We start from the raw sequence: 13,544 nt of genomic DNA, 5'->3' as shown, positions 1-13,544 counted from the left end.
GCGCCGAGGTTTGAGCTAGAGTCCCACGCGCGGTAATCGAGTTAACTCCGGATTCCCAGCACTCAAATGCATCGAACCGCCAATCACATCCCGTTCTCTGCGGTACTACAGTACATAGTAGCATATACCTATTAGATACCGACCTTACGTTCATGCACAGTAAGCGGATACACGACCGATTATGCCGGGGGAGGCGGGGGAGGGGCTGGTTCGCTCGGAGGCGGCGCAGATCCCGGAGCGCTTGGTGTGCTCGAAGCCCCTGGCGTCCCGGGAGTCGCAGCCGGCGTGTATCCAGCCTGAGCGTAGTACGCTGCGTATTGCTGCTGCTGCCATTCCTTGAACTGCGGGGAGTTAACATCGTATCCGTACGCAGCCCTGTACCGCCGACGTCAGCACGAACGAACGAGAAACACATTCCAGAGACTTACCAATAAGCGGTGTACGCGTCCCAGTCACTTGCAGCAGGAGCAGCTCCATGTTGACCAGCGGCGGGAGTCGCAGCCGCAGCGACACCACCCGGAGCCGGAGTGCTTCCATCCGGAGGCGGGGGAGGTTGCTCACCAGGCGGTGGTGGAGGCGGCGCACTCCCAGGAGGCGGGGGAGCGTAACCCTAAACACAAAAGTGTGAGCTCATACACCATTTCGCAATACAGACCAGGATCAAGCGAAGGCAACTTGTATGCCATATGAGACTGGCACGGAGGAGACAGAGATATGAGCGGAGCATACATACACCGTAAGCATTGTAAGCAGCGTACTGGACTTGTGCTTGGTGGAGCTCCATCTGTTGTTGGGCCAGCATCGCCTTCACCTTCTCGTGCTCTTCCCGCACCACGACAAGTAAGTCCTCAGTGAGAGCCTTCGCGCGTTGTACTTGCTGCTCATCAGGGCCGCTATGGTCCTAGGTCAGATAGAGCCATTCTTGGGGCAACATGAAGAAACTTACGTTACATGGATGTACATGGGTTCATCATGTTCGTGACCAGTCTCTTGGTCAACGAATCCCGAACCAAGACCCTTGATCTGCACACGAGTACCGGTCTCCTGTTGGATATACTTGACAAACATACCCTGCATAGAGATAAGTCTGACGATCGAACACTCGGTAACTGGGCATACCGATGGTCCAACGACTTTGGCGCGGACATTGAAATTTCTGATGGTCTCAATACCAACTGGGATTTTCTCTTCGGGCCATTTACGCTAACCCAGCGTTAGTCAAGCTGCAGCAAGTAAGGATGCCGCAGCACGTACCCTCTCCCTCGTACGCGAGCTCTTGTCCTCTACCAACGAGCCCATGTCCGTGTTGATCAGTTCATTGACCTTGTCAACGGCTCTCTGAAGAACCTCCTGTGTGGTGGCGGAGATGTGGAGGTAAAGAGGAGGGTCCTTCTCTGTCGCCTTAGACCTGTCGGGGTACCATACGCCTTTCGTGCTTATTGAGGCTCCCGTTTCATCATGAATCTGTTGCAAGGAAACTGATCAAACCCCACGTCACGGAGTACTACCAAAAGACGAACACACCTGCTGCTGGGTAGACCCCTTAGTAAGGAGGTACCTATTCCTGATGTCGTTAATGTCGATGTCATGAGTGAATTCCCCGTCGTGCAGGTCCTTGTTTCCGGTTCCTGGAGTCGCTCCCCCAGAGCTGGCGAACTGGGCAGCGATTTTGGCGGCAATAGCAGCTGCGGCAGCGGCGGCTTCAGACGCGGACTTCCCTTCTTCGACCTTCGTGGCCTTAGCTGAAGGGCCCTCCGCTTCGTCGGCTTCTGGCGCAGCTTGATCCCACTTGCGCTTTGAGGACATCACGAAACCAGAAAAGAGGATGTAGAGAGAAATGCGGCGATGAAGACGACGCGATGGTCCAGCCGTGCACCCAACCGGCAATGTCGGACTTGTTTGGCCGTATTTGCATTGTGGCGCCGTTCGCGAGGTTTTTGGGAGACGCGTGCAGACGCCGAAGCCTTTTGTCCAAAACCCCGCCGTGGACTTCGCGTCCATCAACATGGCGGCATCCCTCTGGTCAAAATCTCTCGGTATCGGTCTGTTTGCAGCAGCGGGGTCATGTCGGAGCTCAGCAAGCACCTTGGGGTTGCACGGTACGTCGTCTTAACAGACATGGGTCACTATGTCGCCCAAGCGCGCTGTCACGCTGGATGCTCACCCAGAGGTTTATAGCACTGCGCGCAGGACGCCTTTCTGCCATCCGGTATTCTAGCCATATCAAACCTCCCATACGTAATGCGCTTCCATCCCAGGAGCACCCCCACGAAGTCTCGGAACCCACAGGTATCGCAGCGGAGACCCGGCCTACTCCAAATGCTGACCAGCCCAAGTTCATCGCTTTGAAGGACGCCATTCACTCGAAAACGCTCCAGGCACTCACAGGGGATCCGTTCAATCTGGTTCACATGAGTTCAGTCCAAGCCGCCGTCCTTCCTCTGCTCCCTGACCTCGTGCGACCGTACAATCCCGACGAGACAGACGCGCCTCCTCGCGACCTTATGGTTAAGGCGCGCACGGGCACTGGCAAAACTTTGGCATTCTTGGTACCGGCGGTTGAGGCTCGGCTGAACGCTCTCGAGGCACACGCGAAGCAGGCTGAGCAGGCATACATGAAAAAGAGCACAACGGTCAACAACCGTATCGTCGACGAGTACGCAAGGCGCCACGTCGGCGCTCTCATCATCAGCCCTACGCGCGAGTTGGCGACCCAGATTGCCAACGAGGCTATCAAGCTCACAAAGCATATGAAGGGCTTCGAGGTCAAGCTCTTCACTGGCGGTCTCTCCAAGGACAAGCAGAGGCGCGGATGGGAGGGACGGCGGGACCTCGTCGTGGCCACTCCTGGTCGCCTCCGTGACTTCATCGAGACCGAACGTGGTTTCGCGGATGCTCTACGAACGACGGAGATGGTACGTGCTCACTGATTCATGTCCACACGTGATGCGACTCATTAGCATACAGTTCATCCTCGACGAGGCCGATACCCTGCTCGAGATGGGGTTCATTCCTGAAATTACGGCCATCGCGGAGCATCTCAAGCCTTCGCCGGAGCGTCAGACATTTATGTTCTCTGCAACTATGTCCGACGCAATCCGTAAAGTTGCTCGCAACTCCCTCTCGGAGAAGCACCGTTTTATCAACTGTGTACCGGACGACGCCCCACCAACCCACCATGCGATCCCCCAGTACTACACGGTGGTCCCGAAGGCCGAAGAGCAGCTCCCGCACGTCCTTCGCCTCATCGCTGAGGACCAGCTGGCGAACCCCGGCAAGTCTAAGGTGCTCGTCTTCTTGCCAACGACACGCTTGGTCCAACTCTACAGCACGATCATGACGCAAATCGGCCCATCCGTCTTACCCGCCGGACCACAGACGCGTTTCGCTGAAATGCACGCGAAGAAGACTATGGACAGGCGCGTCAAGACGTCGGACTGGTTCAGGGTCGATAACTCGGGGTCCACCGTCATGTTGACTTCTGACGTCTCCGCTCGTGGCGTCGATTACCCGGGGGTCACGCGCGTCATCCAGGTTAGTATTCCTTCTAGCGGCGATATCTACGTACACCGTGTCGGTCGTACGGGTCGCGGCTCGAACATGTCCGGTCGCGCCGACATAGTTCTCCTTCCCCATGAAGCTGGCTTCCTCGAAACAGAGCTAGCTGGCGTACCAATGAAGGAAATCACAACCAAGGAGCTTAGCGCGCGGGTGGACGAGCTCGTCAAGAAGTACGAGGAGGACCCAAGCGCGGTCTTCCCCGATGCCGCGAGGACCACCTCTCGCAACCGTTTCCCGGCGCGTACCTCCAGGCAGGGCTTCCCGAACGGCGTCAGCGACCGCCTTGCGGCCATCGAAGAAAGTGTGCACGGCCTCCAGGCGGACATCAACACGGAGGACGTCACCGACGCGATGATGACCATGCTCGCCTTCTACTCGTCCAATTCGGATTACTGCCGCACCAACAAGAGCCCGACCCTCGCTGGAGTTCAAGCATGGGCCGACGCGCTTACTGGCTCGCATGTCGCCTTGCGCATACCTCGCGAGTGGCGCGAGCGTGGACCTGTCCGGCAGCATTCGAGGGGCGGTGCGTCTTCGAGAAAGCCTTTCGGTCTGAAAGAGCGGAGGGACCCCGGAGAGTTCAAGCGCACCGATTCGCGGTCCTATGACTGGAAGAACGATATCAGCGGTGGCAGGCGGGAGAGACGGGGGTCTCGAGATGACAGAGGTCCGAGGGAGAACAACAGGTGGAGGGATGACAGAGGGTCAAGGCAGGACAGAGGGTCGAGAGGGGATAGTTGGTCGGCGGAGGACAGAGAGTCCAGGGGCAACAGACAGCCTCACTGGATAGGTCGTGGCCGCGTTGCCTCAGAGTGAGCATCGGGGTCACACGGTTAGATGAGTCCTCAAACTGGGTGGTTTGCTAGGCCGCCCGGCTGGGGAGCCGGCGTGCTCTACATTATATCACTATGCTATGATCGGGCTAATAGTACTGCTATCCGCATGTATCGCATCGCACACCTTGCTTTAATCATAGACACGCACACGCTCAAGCATCGTAATCACATCACATTGCTCCAGAGATTATCCTTGCACGTGAATACCGGTGCGCTCTGTATCCAAGAACCCAGATTCACAATTGTAATGAGAAAAGGGACCTAGCTACCCTTCCTCTAGTTCCGCCGGAAAGTGTACGCATGCAACCCAAGCCTAGTGTGAGGCGAGTCCAAATGCCGCTCAAAGTCGACGTCGCGCTTGAAGAACCGCCCACAGCAGGCATATACGGAGTGCCAGCGGACATGACTTAGATGATAACGCAAATCAGCTATGGAGTTGAGCTTCGCGTCGCAATACTGGCAAGTGAGAGAGTTGATCATGTTCGCCGTGAACCAGTGGCGAGTGCAGAGGATATCTTCACGGCGGTGTGGAAGTGTCAGCATGTTCGGTGCAGACAACTGACGCACAATCACACGCACCGGGATTGTCCATCCAGTCCAAGTTCTGGACGTAGTCATCATTGTGTTCGGCGACCGCATAGCCAATATGGTGTTCGTATAGTGGCGGGGGAGCAGGCGGCGCTACGACCACCACGGGGGCTCGGCCTCGGTTACGCCTTCCTTGTTCGCGTTCTCGCTGACGTTCGCGCTCCTCGAGAAGCATGTCCTCATCCCAGAGATCGCAAGATGGCCTACGCGAACATGAGCCCTTGCGGACATCCCAAATCGCTGCAGACGACAACGTTAGCTACATTACCGACGCAGTCTATATGGACACACCTCCACATCTGAAGCAAAACTCAGTCTTGCAACGGCAGGTGATGTGGTTGCATCCCAAGGTTAGCTCGACGATGATCTGTAACGAACGAAGAGGTGAGACTCTCAGAGCGATCACGAATGGACAGCCAGACTCACCGCACAATTAGGACACCTTCGCCAATTCTGGGCCTGCAAAAGGTATTGTAAGACAGCATTTTCCGAGCAGACAAGAGCGCCTTACGGACCTTCATCAGTTGAAGAGCCTTTTGATCGTCCGGAGATCGCTCATCCAAAGGTAGATCCTGCGATTTGAAGTCAGTCGCGGCCGCCAAGGAGAGACCAGACAATTCATACTTGGTACTCGTCGCAAGTCAGTCCTATTATAACGGGTTATGAGAGCGCCCAGTGTGTGCTTGTAAGATGGCTCACCGTCATGCCAAATCACTCGGCAAGGTACACAGATGACGGAATCGCAAGAAGGGCACATAGCTTGGGGATCTTCGGAATCTTCATCCGTCTGAACGAGTTCGGAACACTTTGGATTGGGACAGTAGTACTTGGGGATGCTATCCAAAAGCTTCTGGCGATGCTGAAAACGAACGTCAGCATTGGGGTCGATGTGATCATTACTTGACATGATCTGCGCTACTCACCCAGAGCGTCATTCCCTCTTCCGTCAGCACTCTTTGGGCGACTTCGTCCGTGAGGCCGTCTGGCCAGTCGTTTATAGGGCATTCGGGGCACCTAATAGGGAATACGATGGAATTGGTGTTGCCTAACCCAGACCCGTCTGGATCAAGCTTGCTATTGATGTAGTTGTTGAGACAAGAGATGCAGTATCCGTGAGACTGCGGGCATGTGAGGTGTGTTCCGAACTGTATGCGATCTGAGGAATTTGCTGATCTGGCAGCAGCAGAAGGGGAATACGTCGCTTGGAAAGGCTCCATGCAGATGCCGCAGACAGGATTAAGCTTTGTGGAGCCCTCCTCCTTTCTGAACACCAATCCGCGACCATAGGAGTCGGGGATAGAACCTTTCTCTTTGGGCTTCAACTGTGCCACCCTCCCCTTGCCTTTCTCGTTCATATCCGCCGCCTGCAAGAAGTCTGTCAGGTGTGCACAATCTGCTTTCAGAGCTGCATGCCCACCATGATGTTCTCAATGGCATCCTGGCCAAGAACACTGCCGAACCATGAGCCACAATCGTCGGGAAATGAGTTATCTTCACCTCTCCGCGTCCAGGTCGTTCATTTCATCATCATCATCATCTCCCTCGTCTAGTTGCAGCTGCAGACGTCTCGCGAACTCCGCGTCTAAAAGACTCTTCTTCTCTGCGGCGGCGAGCTTCTGTGCATATTGGCGACTAGCGACCATGTTGCTATCCTGCGCATGCTGCAAGGACTGGGCCATCAGCGCGTCCTTGTTCGCGTTGATCTCCGCTGCCAGGACAGTCAGAACGAAATCGTCGTCGATCGTGCCTACTGCGCCAGCGCCACTACTTTTCGCTTTCTTTGGAAAGCGTCCCGCGGCTAGAGCAGAGGTGCTTAGTGCTTCGTGGAGCTGTAACTCTTCCGCCGCACGCGCGTTTTCCAGAGCTAGCATGTCCTCTTCGAGAAGCTTGGCTATGAGGAGTTCGTTGAGCATGTCGGCATTCGCATGACTTGCGACCTCGGCCATTGTTATGTTCTTGACAATCTGTAAGCTTGGCTATTACAAGGTTATCATCATATTCAGAGGCCCGGCCCGGTCGAGAGAGCTTACATGGTAAGTGGGCCGGAATATGTGAGGGAAACCTTGAACGAGTTGGAAAACAACCTGTGGAGGAAGGGACTACCGCAGCACGATGTGCGTTACATAAAGACAAAGGCGGAATGCGCGGCTGAGATCTTATCTCATTTTCCCACATGGGAGAGACCTGGCAACAAGCAAGACTGCTAGCCGGAGTACTGGGCCTTTCAGGCAATTCATTCGCAGGGTAATGGGCTCTTTATGATGGAATCGCGAAGTAAACACTGCAGTAGCTGCCAGACATGCAAGTTTGAAGTGAGTGGTTGTTGGCGCTTCATCGGAGGGAGCCTCGCGGATCTCCGGAACGGTGATCTGCGGTCACCTCAATCTAATCTCTCAAACTCCTCTCCACAAATGTTCAGACCTGCCAAGTCTTCATCAACGCAATCGGGCTTGGACGAGGACGCGCAGCGGCCTTCCAGGTCTAAGAAAACATCTCAGCTACTCTGGAGCTCGGTGGTCCAGAGCTCGGAGGCTCCGTGAGTCGAATTGACGAAATCAGTCAGTTCTGGGTCGAGTCACTTACAGTGCCCATTGACCAGAAGTTTGATCTGAGTCAAGTCTGTATTGACTTCCGCAGACCTTGATCATCCTCTAGAGACTCTTCCTGCAGAAACGACGACTCTCAAACATGGCTGCTAACCGTCTAGCTCGAGTTGTCGCTCGACTTCAAAATTTGCCAGAGATATCTCTGCCCACCGATTACCCTAGACCGACTGGGGGAAATAGGGTGGTAGAGGCCGCGGCCACGCTTGAGTTATCCGAACAGACATGCATCGGACTCATGAAGCTGGCTCTCTACAATGAGAACGACGACGATGGTGACGAGGACTATGCCGACACAAATGTCCCCTCCGCGTTTCACCTTCTACTGGCTGCCTTCGTCGTTCTGTTGCACAGGTATACAGGCGACACAGACCTTTTAGTCGGGTCTTCTTCCGCATCTGCGCGCGATCCTCTAGTGCTTCGCATAGCGGTCGGTCCAGAAGATCCTTTCTGGGCTGTCGTGCGCAAGGTGCAGCAAGTCGAGCGCGAAGCCGAAGCAGACAGCGTTCCGTACGAATCCATCATGCGTGCCCTCGGCAAGGACAAGGCGGACACCGTGGAAGGCTCCCGTCCATTATTTCGCGTTCGATTTTTCGACGAGACCGACTCACCCCAGGAGCATTTCCTTCGCACCACCAGCCTGACATCAGACCTAACGATCTTCGTTACCCGCCAGCAAGAGTCAAGTCGTTCCTCCATCGCGCCGCACCTATCACTCCGTATCCTTTACAACTCTCTACTGTTCTCTTCTATGCGCATATCTTACATTGTCGACCAGCTTTCCATCCTGCTCCGTCGCGTGGCCGCGAATCCGCTTGCGCCGGTCGGGTCCGTCCCTCTGCTCACCCCAAGCCAAAAGGCCAAGCTGCCAGACCCTACCGCCAACCTCAACTGGTACGATTTCAAAGGCGCTATCCCTCATATCTTCTCGCGGAATGCGAGACAATGGCCAGACCGACCCTGTGTAATTCAGTCTATCCCCTCATCGACCCTGGACCAGCCACAAGAGAAGCGTATCTTCACTTACAGCCAAATTCTTCATGCATCCAACATCCTGGCTCACCGTCTTCTCGAAGGGGGCTTGCAACGGGAGGAGGTCGTCATGATCTATGCCTATCGTAGCGTGGAGCTCGTCGTCGCCGTGATGGCTGTCCACAAGGCGGGGGGAACGTTTTCGGTCATCGATCCCGCTTACCCGCCCTCGAGGCAAACCATCTACCTCCAAGTCGCCCAGCCACGGGCCCTCGTCGTCCTGTCCGGTGCGGGCAAGATATTGCCTCCGGTGCGCGAGTTCATCTCCAACGAGCTCCAAATCCGTGTCGAGGTTCCCGCCCTGGCCCTTCTTCCAGGCGGACAGATCATTGGTGGTTCGCACTTCGAAGGTCAGGATGATGTCTTGAAGTCGCAGCAGCACCTTAAGAATATCGACCCGAACGTCCCGCTCGGGCCCGACAGCATCGCGACGCTTTCTTTCACCAGCGGAAGCACAGGTATCCCAAAGGGTGTGAAGGGCCGACACTACAGCTTGACGCACTTCTTCCCCTGGATGGGAGAGCGTTTTGGCATTGGGGAGCATTCGAAGTTCACTATGCTCAGCGGTATCGCACACGACCCCATCCAGCGTGACAGTGGGTACACTTGAATTTGTTGCCACAACCCATACTTACGGTCTATTGGAAACCAGTGTTCACGCCTCTCTTCTTTGGAGCAAGCCTCTATGTTCCTACTGCAGACGATATCGGCACTCCCGGTCGCCTCGCAGAGTGGATGGCCGACAACGAGGTCACTGTCACCCACCTGACGCCTGCCATGGGTCAGCTCCTCTCCGCCCAAGCGACCCGCCAGATCCCCTCCCTTCGCAACGCGTTCTTCGTCGGCGACGTGCTCACCAAACGCGACTGCCTCCGGATGCAGTCACTTGCAGCAAACGTGCGTATCGTGAACATGTACGGTACGACCGAGACCCAACGTGCCGTCTCGTATTTCCTCATCCCATCCATATCCGAGGACGCCACGTTTCTCGCTACCCAGAAGGATATCATACCCGCTGGCGAGGGCATGGTTGACGTACAGCTTCTCGTGGTGAACCGCAATGACCGCAACGTCCCTTGTGCGGTTGGTGAAGTCGGCGAGATCTACGTCCGCTCGGGAGGTCTTGCAGAGGGATACTCAGACCCCCAGGCAACCGCAGAAAAGTTCGTCACCAATTGGTTTTCCGCGAACGCCCCGCCCGTCCCGGACACGATCGCCCAACCACCGGATGGCAGTCGTCCTGGACCGGAAGCGCAGTTCTGGAAGGGTGTGCGTGACAGGATGTACCGTTCTGGAGACCTCGGTCGCTACCTCCCGGATGGCATCGTCGAGTGCACAGGTCGCGCAGACGACCAAGTCAAGATCCGCGGGTTCCGTATCGAACTCGGGGAGATCGACACACACCTCACACAGCATCCACTTATCCGTGAAAACGTCACCCTTGTGCGGCGTGACAAGGATGAGGAGAAGATTCTCGTCACCTACTTTGTGCCCGTTAGCGGGCCTGCGCTGGACGAGTATGTCAGTGACCTCGGTGACGACGCAGACGACAAGGGCTTGGTCAGTGGGATGCGCAAGTACAGGAGGCTCATCAAGGAGGTTCGAGAGTATCTCAAGAAGAAGCTGCCTAGTTACAGCGTTCCGACTTGTGAGTACAATCCTTGCTGTACCCACTTCATTACTGACAGGTACTAGTGTTTGTACCGCTCAAGCGCATGCCACTGAACCCCAATGGGAAGATCGACAAGCCCGCTCTTCCCTTCCCCGACACAGCTCAGGTTGCCCCAGCGGAACCTGCCCGCGCGGGCGAGGCCAATCCCACCGAACAGGCCATTCGCGCCGTTTGGGCCCGTGTCCTTCCCAATGCCCCCTCGCCCATTCCGCTCGACGAGAGCTTCTTCGACCTCGGTGGTCATTCGATCCTGGCGACGCGCCTTATCTTCGAAATTCGCAAGGCATTCCTCGTCGATGCGCCTCTTGGGCTCGTCTTCGAGAAACCCACCATTTCTGCGCTTGCTGATGCTATCGAGCATTTGCGTAACGCCGACCTCGGACTCGCGGGACCCACAGCAGGTGGGGCATCGCCTACTGCACTCACCCAAGACGCCTCGGCAGCAGCAGGAAAGAGGCTCGAATACGGTCAAGACTACGAGAAACTCCTTTCACAGCTTCAGCCCTCGTATCCATCCGTGTCTGCAGACTACGCGAACCGCCCTCTTACGGTGTTCCTTACCGGTGCCACCGGCTTCCTGGGGGCGTTCGTCCTGCGTGATCTCCTCCAGCGTACTGAACGCGTCAAGAAAGTCATCACTCTCGTCCGCGCATCAGACGACGCAAAGGCGGCCGACCGCCTGCGCGAGGCGGCCGCAGGACGTGGTGTGTGGGATGAGGCGTGGCTCGACAGCGGCAGGCTGGAAGTCGTACGGGGTGACTTGGATAAGCCGCGCTTCGGCTTGGATAGCGGTGCGTGGATCCGTATCGCTGGCGAGACTGACGCGATCATTCACAACGGCGCGCTGGTATGTCAACGATTTCATCCAGTGACATTCGGCTCCATATGTTCTGCGCCCTGTTGACTCCTGTATCCGCCGCACTAGGTCCATTGGGTCTACCCCTACGAGAAGCTGCGGTCTGCGAACGTTCTCGGGACGCTCACCGCCGTTGAACTCGCAGCCACCGGGAAACCGAAGCTGTTCGTCTTCGTCTCGTCGACCTCCGCGATCGACACGGAGTACTACGTCCAACTGTCCGACAGCACCGGGGGCGTCCCCGAGAGCGACGACCTCGAGGGCGCGCGCTCGTCCCTGAAGACCGGCTACGGTCAGTCCAAGTGGGTGTCCGAGAAGCTCCTGTTCGAAGCCGGTCACCGCGGGCTGCGCGGGCACATCGTCCGCCCCGGATACGTCGTGGGCGACTCGAAGTCAGCAGGTACGTCGTCCTGACAGATAGTGGCGTCAGCGTTCGTGCTCACGATAACGACCTGTGTGGTGTTCGCGGGCACTCGCATGCGCACGCACAGTGACGAACACGGACGACTTCCTCTGGCGCCTCGTCAAGGGCTGCATCCAGCTCGGGCTCGTCCCGGACATCAACAACGCCGTGAACATGGTCCCCGTCGACCACGTCGCGCGGTGCTGCGCGCTCGCCGCCGTCGCGCCCCTGCCCGAGCCCCGCAACGCGCTCAGCGTGCTCCACGTCGCGGCCGCCCCGCGCCCGACGTTCAACGACTTCCTCGGGGCGCTCGCGCAGCACGGCTTCGGGACCGCGCGGTGCGAGTACCTGCACTGGCGCCGGCAGCTCGAGCGGCACGTCATGGAGGTGCAGGACAACGCGCTGTTCCCGCTGCTGCACTTCGTGCTCGACGACCTCCCGACGAGCACGAAGGCGCCCGAGCTCGACGACGCGAACATGCGCGCGGTCGTGGGCCCGCATGTGCCGGACGGGAAGACGAACGGGACGGTGGACGACGCGCTGATGGGCAGGTACCTCGCGTGGCTCGTCGAGGTGGGCTTCTTGCCGGCCCCGACGGCGCAGGGCGCAGAGAAGACGCTGCCGAAGCTCGAGCGTGCCCCGGGGACTGTCGTGAAGGCCGTCGGGCGGAGTGGAGTTTAGTGGGTACGGTCTGGGTACGGTCTGGTAGCAGAGACAAAAGTGCGCGAGTCCACGGTGGAAAATGTCTTAATGTAGACGGATAGAAGTTTTAGCCTCTTCGCCTGCACCCTGGCAGTCACTGTGTAGAATTATACAAAGCAGCGCTGTACTGTGCGGAGAGGTCGAACTATCGAATTTCATGCTCATGCTAAACCCCATCACGCGTTCTAAGGGGACGTCCATGGCTCGGGATGTCGGTAGTACACGCTGATGGGTACTTGTGTGCGTTGACATAGACTCGAGGCAGAACGTAAAGGTGCAGACCTCTTGTGCTTCGTTGCAATACGCCCGCGGAGAAGAGACGGAAAATCGCCCATGACGGCACGGTCAAATCTTCTGGCCCAAAATGACTGCTCTACTGACCTCAGCCAGTCGTTAACGTCCCGGAACGCCTTATCATGGGTTTCTAGTAACTTGCCACCGCGAGAGCGGAGATTTTGCCCCGCGTTAATTTGATGCTTCATCACCGGCAATGACGACACGCTAGCAGCAGGGCGGGTTTCGAAATATGAACATCGCTTGTTCGTCGAACGGTGTGGACCGGTGTCGAGTAATGACGCTGCTACAGCTTCTCGGCGACATGGAGGTCTATGTCCACCTGTGTCGCGGCGCCGAGTTGGGCTAAGGCGGCTTGTCTGCAAGTAGTCTGACTACATGTCATGTCAAGCACAGGATGATATCCTACACTTGGGACGAAAAGCACTCGACATCGGTCGGATGATATACCTGAAGGTGAAATTGCATTCACGCAACTGGAGGCCCCGCTTGCGTGGGTTGCCATCTGTCAGAAACTTCTCTGCAACTTAGATGACATGTATGATTGCTGGTGGGGATACTAAGTACCTGTAACTCACCAATTCATCCGTTAGCGATTACTCGATGATGTGCAAGGTAGCTTGAAGCGATATCTCGCGACCATCGCCTTCGGTTTGGCGGACGAGGGTCCTTGAGATTGTCCTGTCGGAAGCGAGTGTGGTATAGGACACATCATCCACGTCAGACCTCGATCCAGACCGTCGGACAGTCATTGTGTTGTGGTGTAGCACATAAGATAGATGTCCGTCCGGTCAGCGTGTACACTGCTAGACAAAAGGTGGTGGCAGGCCAGTGGCGGACATGATTGTGGAATTTCAGGTGGAATCCGGTGGCATTCCAGTACTCAACAAAATAGGTGGGATTCCACAATCCAGCCAGTCATTGAGATTACGTGGCAACTATGCACAATCGGGGGGGGGCATACAGGGGGCACACGGTCGACGACGTGTTGAATCGT

At 56.7% G+C, this 13,544-nt stretch overlaps 3 protein-coding genes across 3 annotated transcripts; 1 reads left to right on the top strand and 2 right to left on the bottom strand.

Annotated features, from left to right (window-relative positions):
* Positions 1-142: 142 nt before the first annotated feature.
* On the bottom strand, positions 143-1,832 carry DICSQDRAFT_134454 (eukaryotic type KH-domain type I). The gene is made up of 6 exons (XM_007363507.1): positions 1,525-1,832; positions 1,255-1,464; positions 1,120-1,203; positions 947-1,071; positions 429-893; positions 143-375 (listed from the first exon to the last, which is right to left on the bottom strand). The coding sequence occupies exons 1-5, from the start codon at positions 1,804-1,806 to the stop codon at positions 611-613; spliced, it is 984 nt and encodes a 327-aa protein (XP_007363569.1). The 5' UTR covers positions 1,807-1,832; the 3' UTR covers positions 143-375; positions 429-610.
* A 155-nt stretch (positions 1,833-1,987) lies between these two features.
* DICSQDRAFT_160351 (uncharacterized protein) lies at positions 1,988-7,034 on the bottom strand. The gene is made up of 13 exons (XM_007363506.1): positions 7,016-7,034; positions 6,483-6,961; positions 6,403-6,436; positions 5,909-6,349; positions 5,685-5,844; positions 5,610-5,632; positions 5,501-5,557; positions 5,412-5,444; positions 5,277-5,352; positions 4,977-5,225; positions 2,968-4,912; positions 2,179-2,915; positions 1,988-2,099 (listed from the first exon to the last, which is right to left on the bottom strand). The coding sequence occupies exons 2-11, from the start codon at positions 6,929-6,931 to the stop codon at positions 4,674-4,676; spliced, it is 1,761 nt and encodes a 586-aa protein (XP_007363568.1). The 5' UTR covers positions 6,932-6,961; positions 7,016-7,034; the 3' UTR covers positions 1,988-2,099; positions 2,179-2,915; positions 2,968-4,673.
* A 403-nt stretch (positions 7,035-7,437) lies between these two features.
* Positions 7,438-12,425, top strand: DICSQDRAFT_101950 (alpha-aminoadipate reductase Lys1p). The gene is made up of 6 exons (XM_007363505.1): positions 7,438-7,521; positions 7,585-9,216; positions 9,273-10,268; positions 10,316-11,139; positions 11,218-11,548; positions 11,640-12,425. The coding sequence occupies exons 2-6, from the start codon at positions 7,674-7,676 to the stop codon at positions 12,230-12,232; spliced, it is 4,287 nt and encodes a 1,428-aa protein (XP_007363567.1). The 5' UTR covers positions 7,438-7,521; positions 7,585-7,673; the 3' UTR covers positions 12,233-12,425.
* The last annotated feature ends 1,119 nt before the right edge of the window (positions 12,426-13,544 follow it).

Source organism: Dichomitus squalens (genome assembly GCF_000275845.1).
Source record: "Dichomitus squalens LYAD-421 SS1 unplaced genomic scaffold DICSQscaffold_6, whole genome shotgun sequence".
In the NCBI taxonomy this organism is placed as follows: domain Eukaryota; kingdom Fungi; phylum Basidiomycota; class Agaricomycetes; order Polyporales; family Polyporaceae; genus Dichomitus; species Dichomitus squalens.
This window is presented reverse-complemented; position numbering and strand designations above follow the sequence as displayed.

Excerpts from the sequence above, each read along its gene's own strand:
- DICSQDRAFT_101950 (XM_007363505.1), top strand. The coding sequence starts at position 7,674 with ATGGCTGCTAACCGTCTAGCTCGAGTTGTCGCTCGACTTCAAAATTTG. Across the intron at positions 9,217-9,272 it reads CGACCCCATCCAGCGTGACA|TGTTCACGCCTCTCTTCTTT; the intron begins GTGGGTACACTT and ends ATTGGAAACCAG. Across the intron at positions 11,549-11,639 it reads GGGCGACTCGAAGTCAGCAG|TGACGAACACGGACGACTTC; the intron begins GTACGTCGTCCT and ends GCGCACGCACAG.
- DICSQDRAFT_160351 (XM_007363506.1), bottom strand. The coding sequence starts at position 6,931 with ATGGCCGAGGTCGCAAGTCATGCGAATGCCGACATGCTCAACGAACTC. Across the intron at positions 6,350-6,402 it reads ATGCCATTGAGAACATCATG|GCGGCGGATATGAACGAGAA; the intron begins GTGGGCATGCAG and ends GACTTCTTGCAG. Across the intron at positions 5,633-5,684 it reads CCGAGTGATTTGGCATGACG|GACTGACTTGCGACGAGTAC; the intron begins GTGAGCCATCTT and ends CCGTTATAATAG.
- DICSQDRAFT_134454 (XM_007363507.1), bottom strand. The coding sequence starts at position 1,806 with ATGTCCTCAAAGCGCAAGTGGGATCAAGCTGCGCCAGAAGCCGACGAA. Across the intron at positions 1,465-1,524 it reads AGGGGTCTACCCAGCAGCAG|ATTCATGATGAAACGGGAGC; the intron begins GTGTGTTCGTCT and ends TCCTTGCAACAG. Across the intron at positions 894-946 it reads CCCATGTACATCCATGTAAC|CGGCCCTGATGAGCAGCAAG; the intron begins GTAAGTTTCTTC and ends CTAGGACCATAG.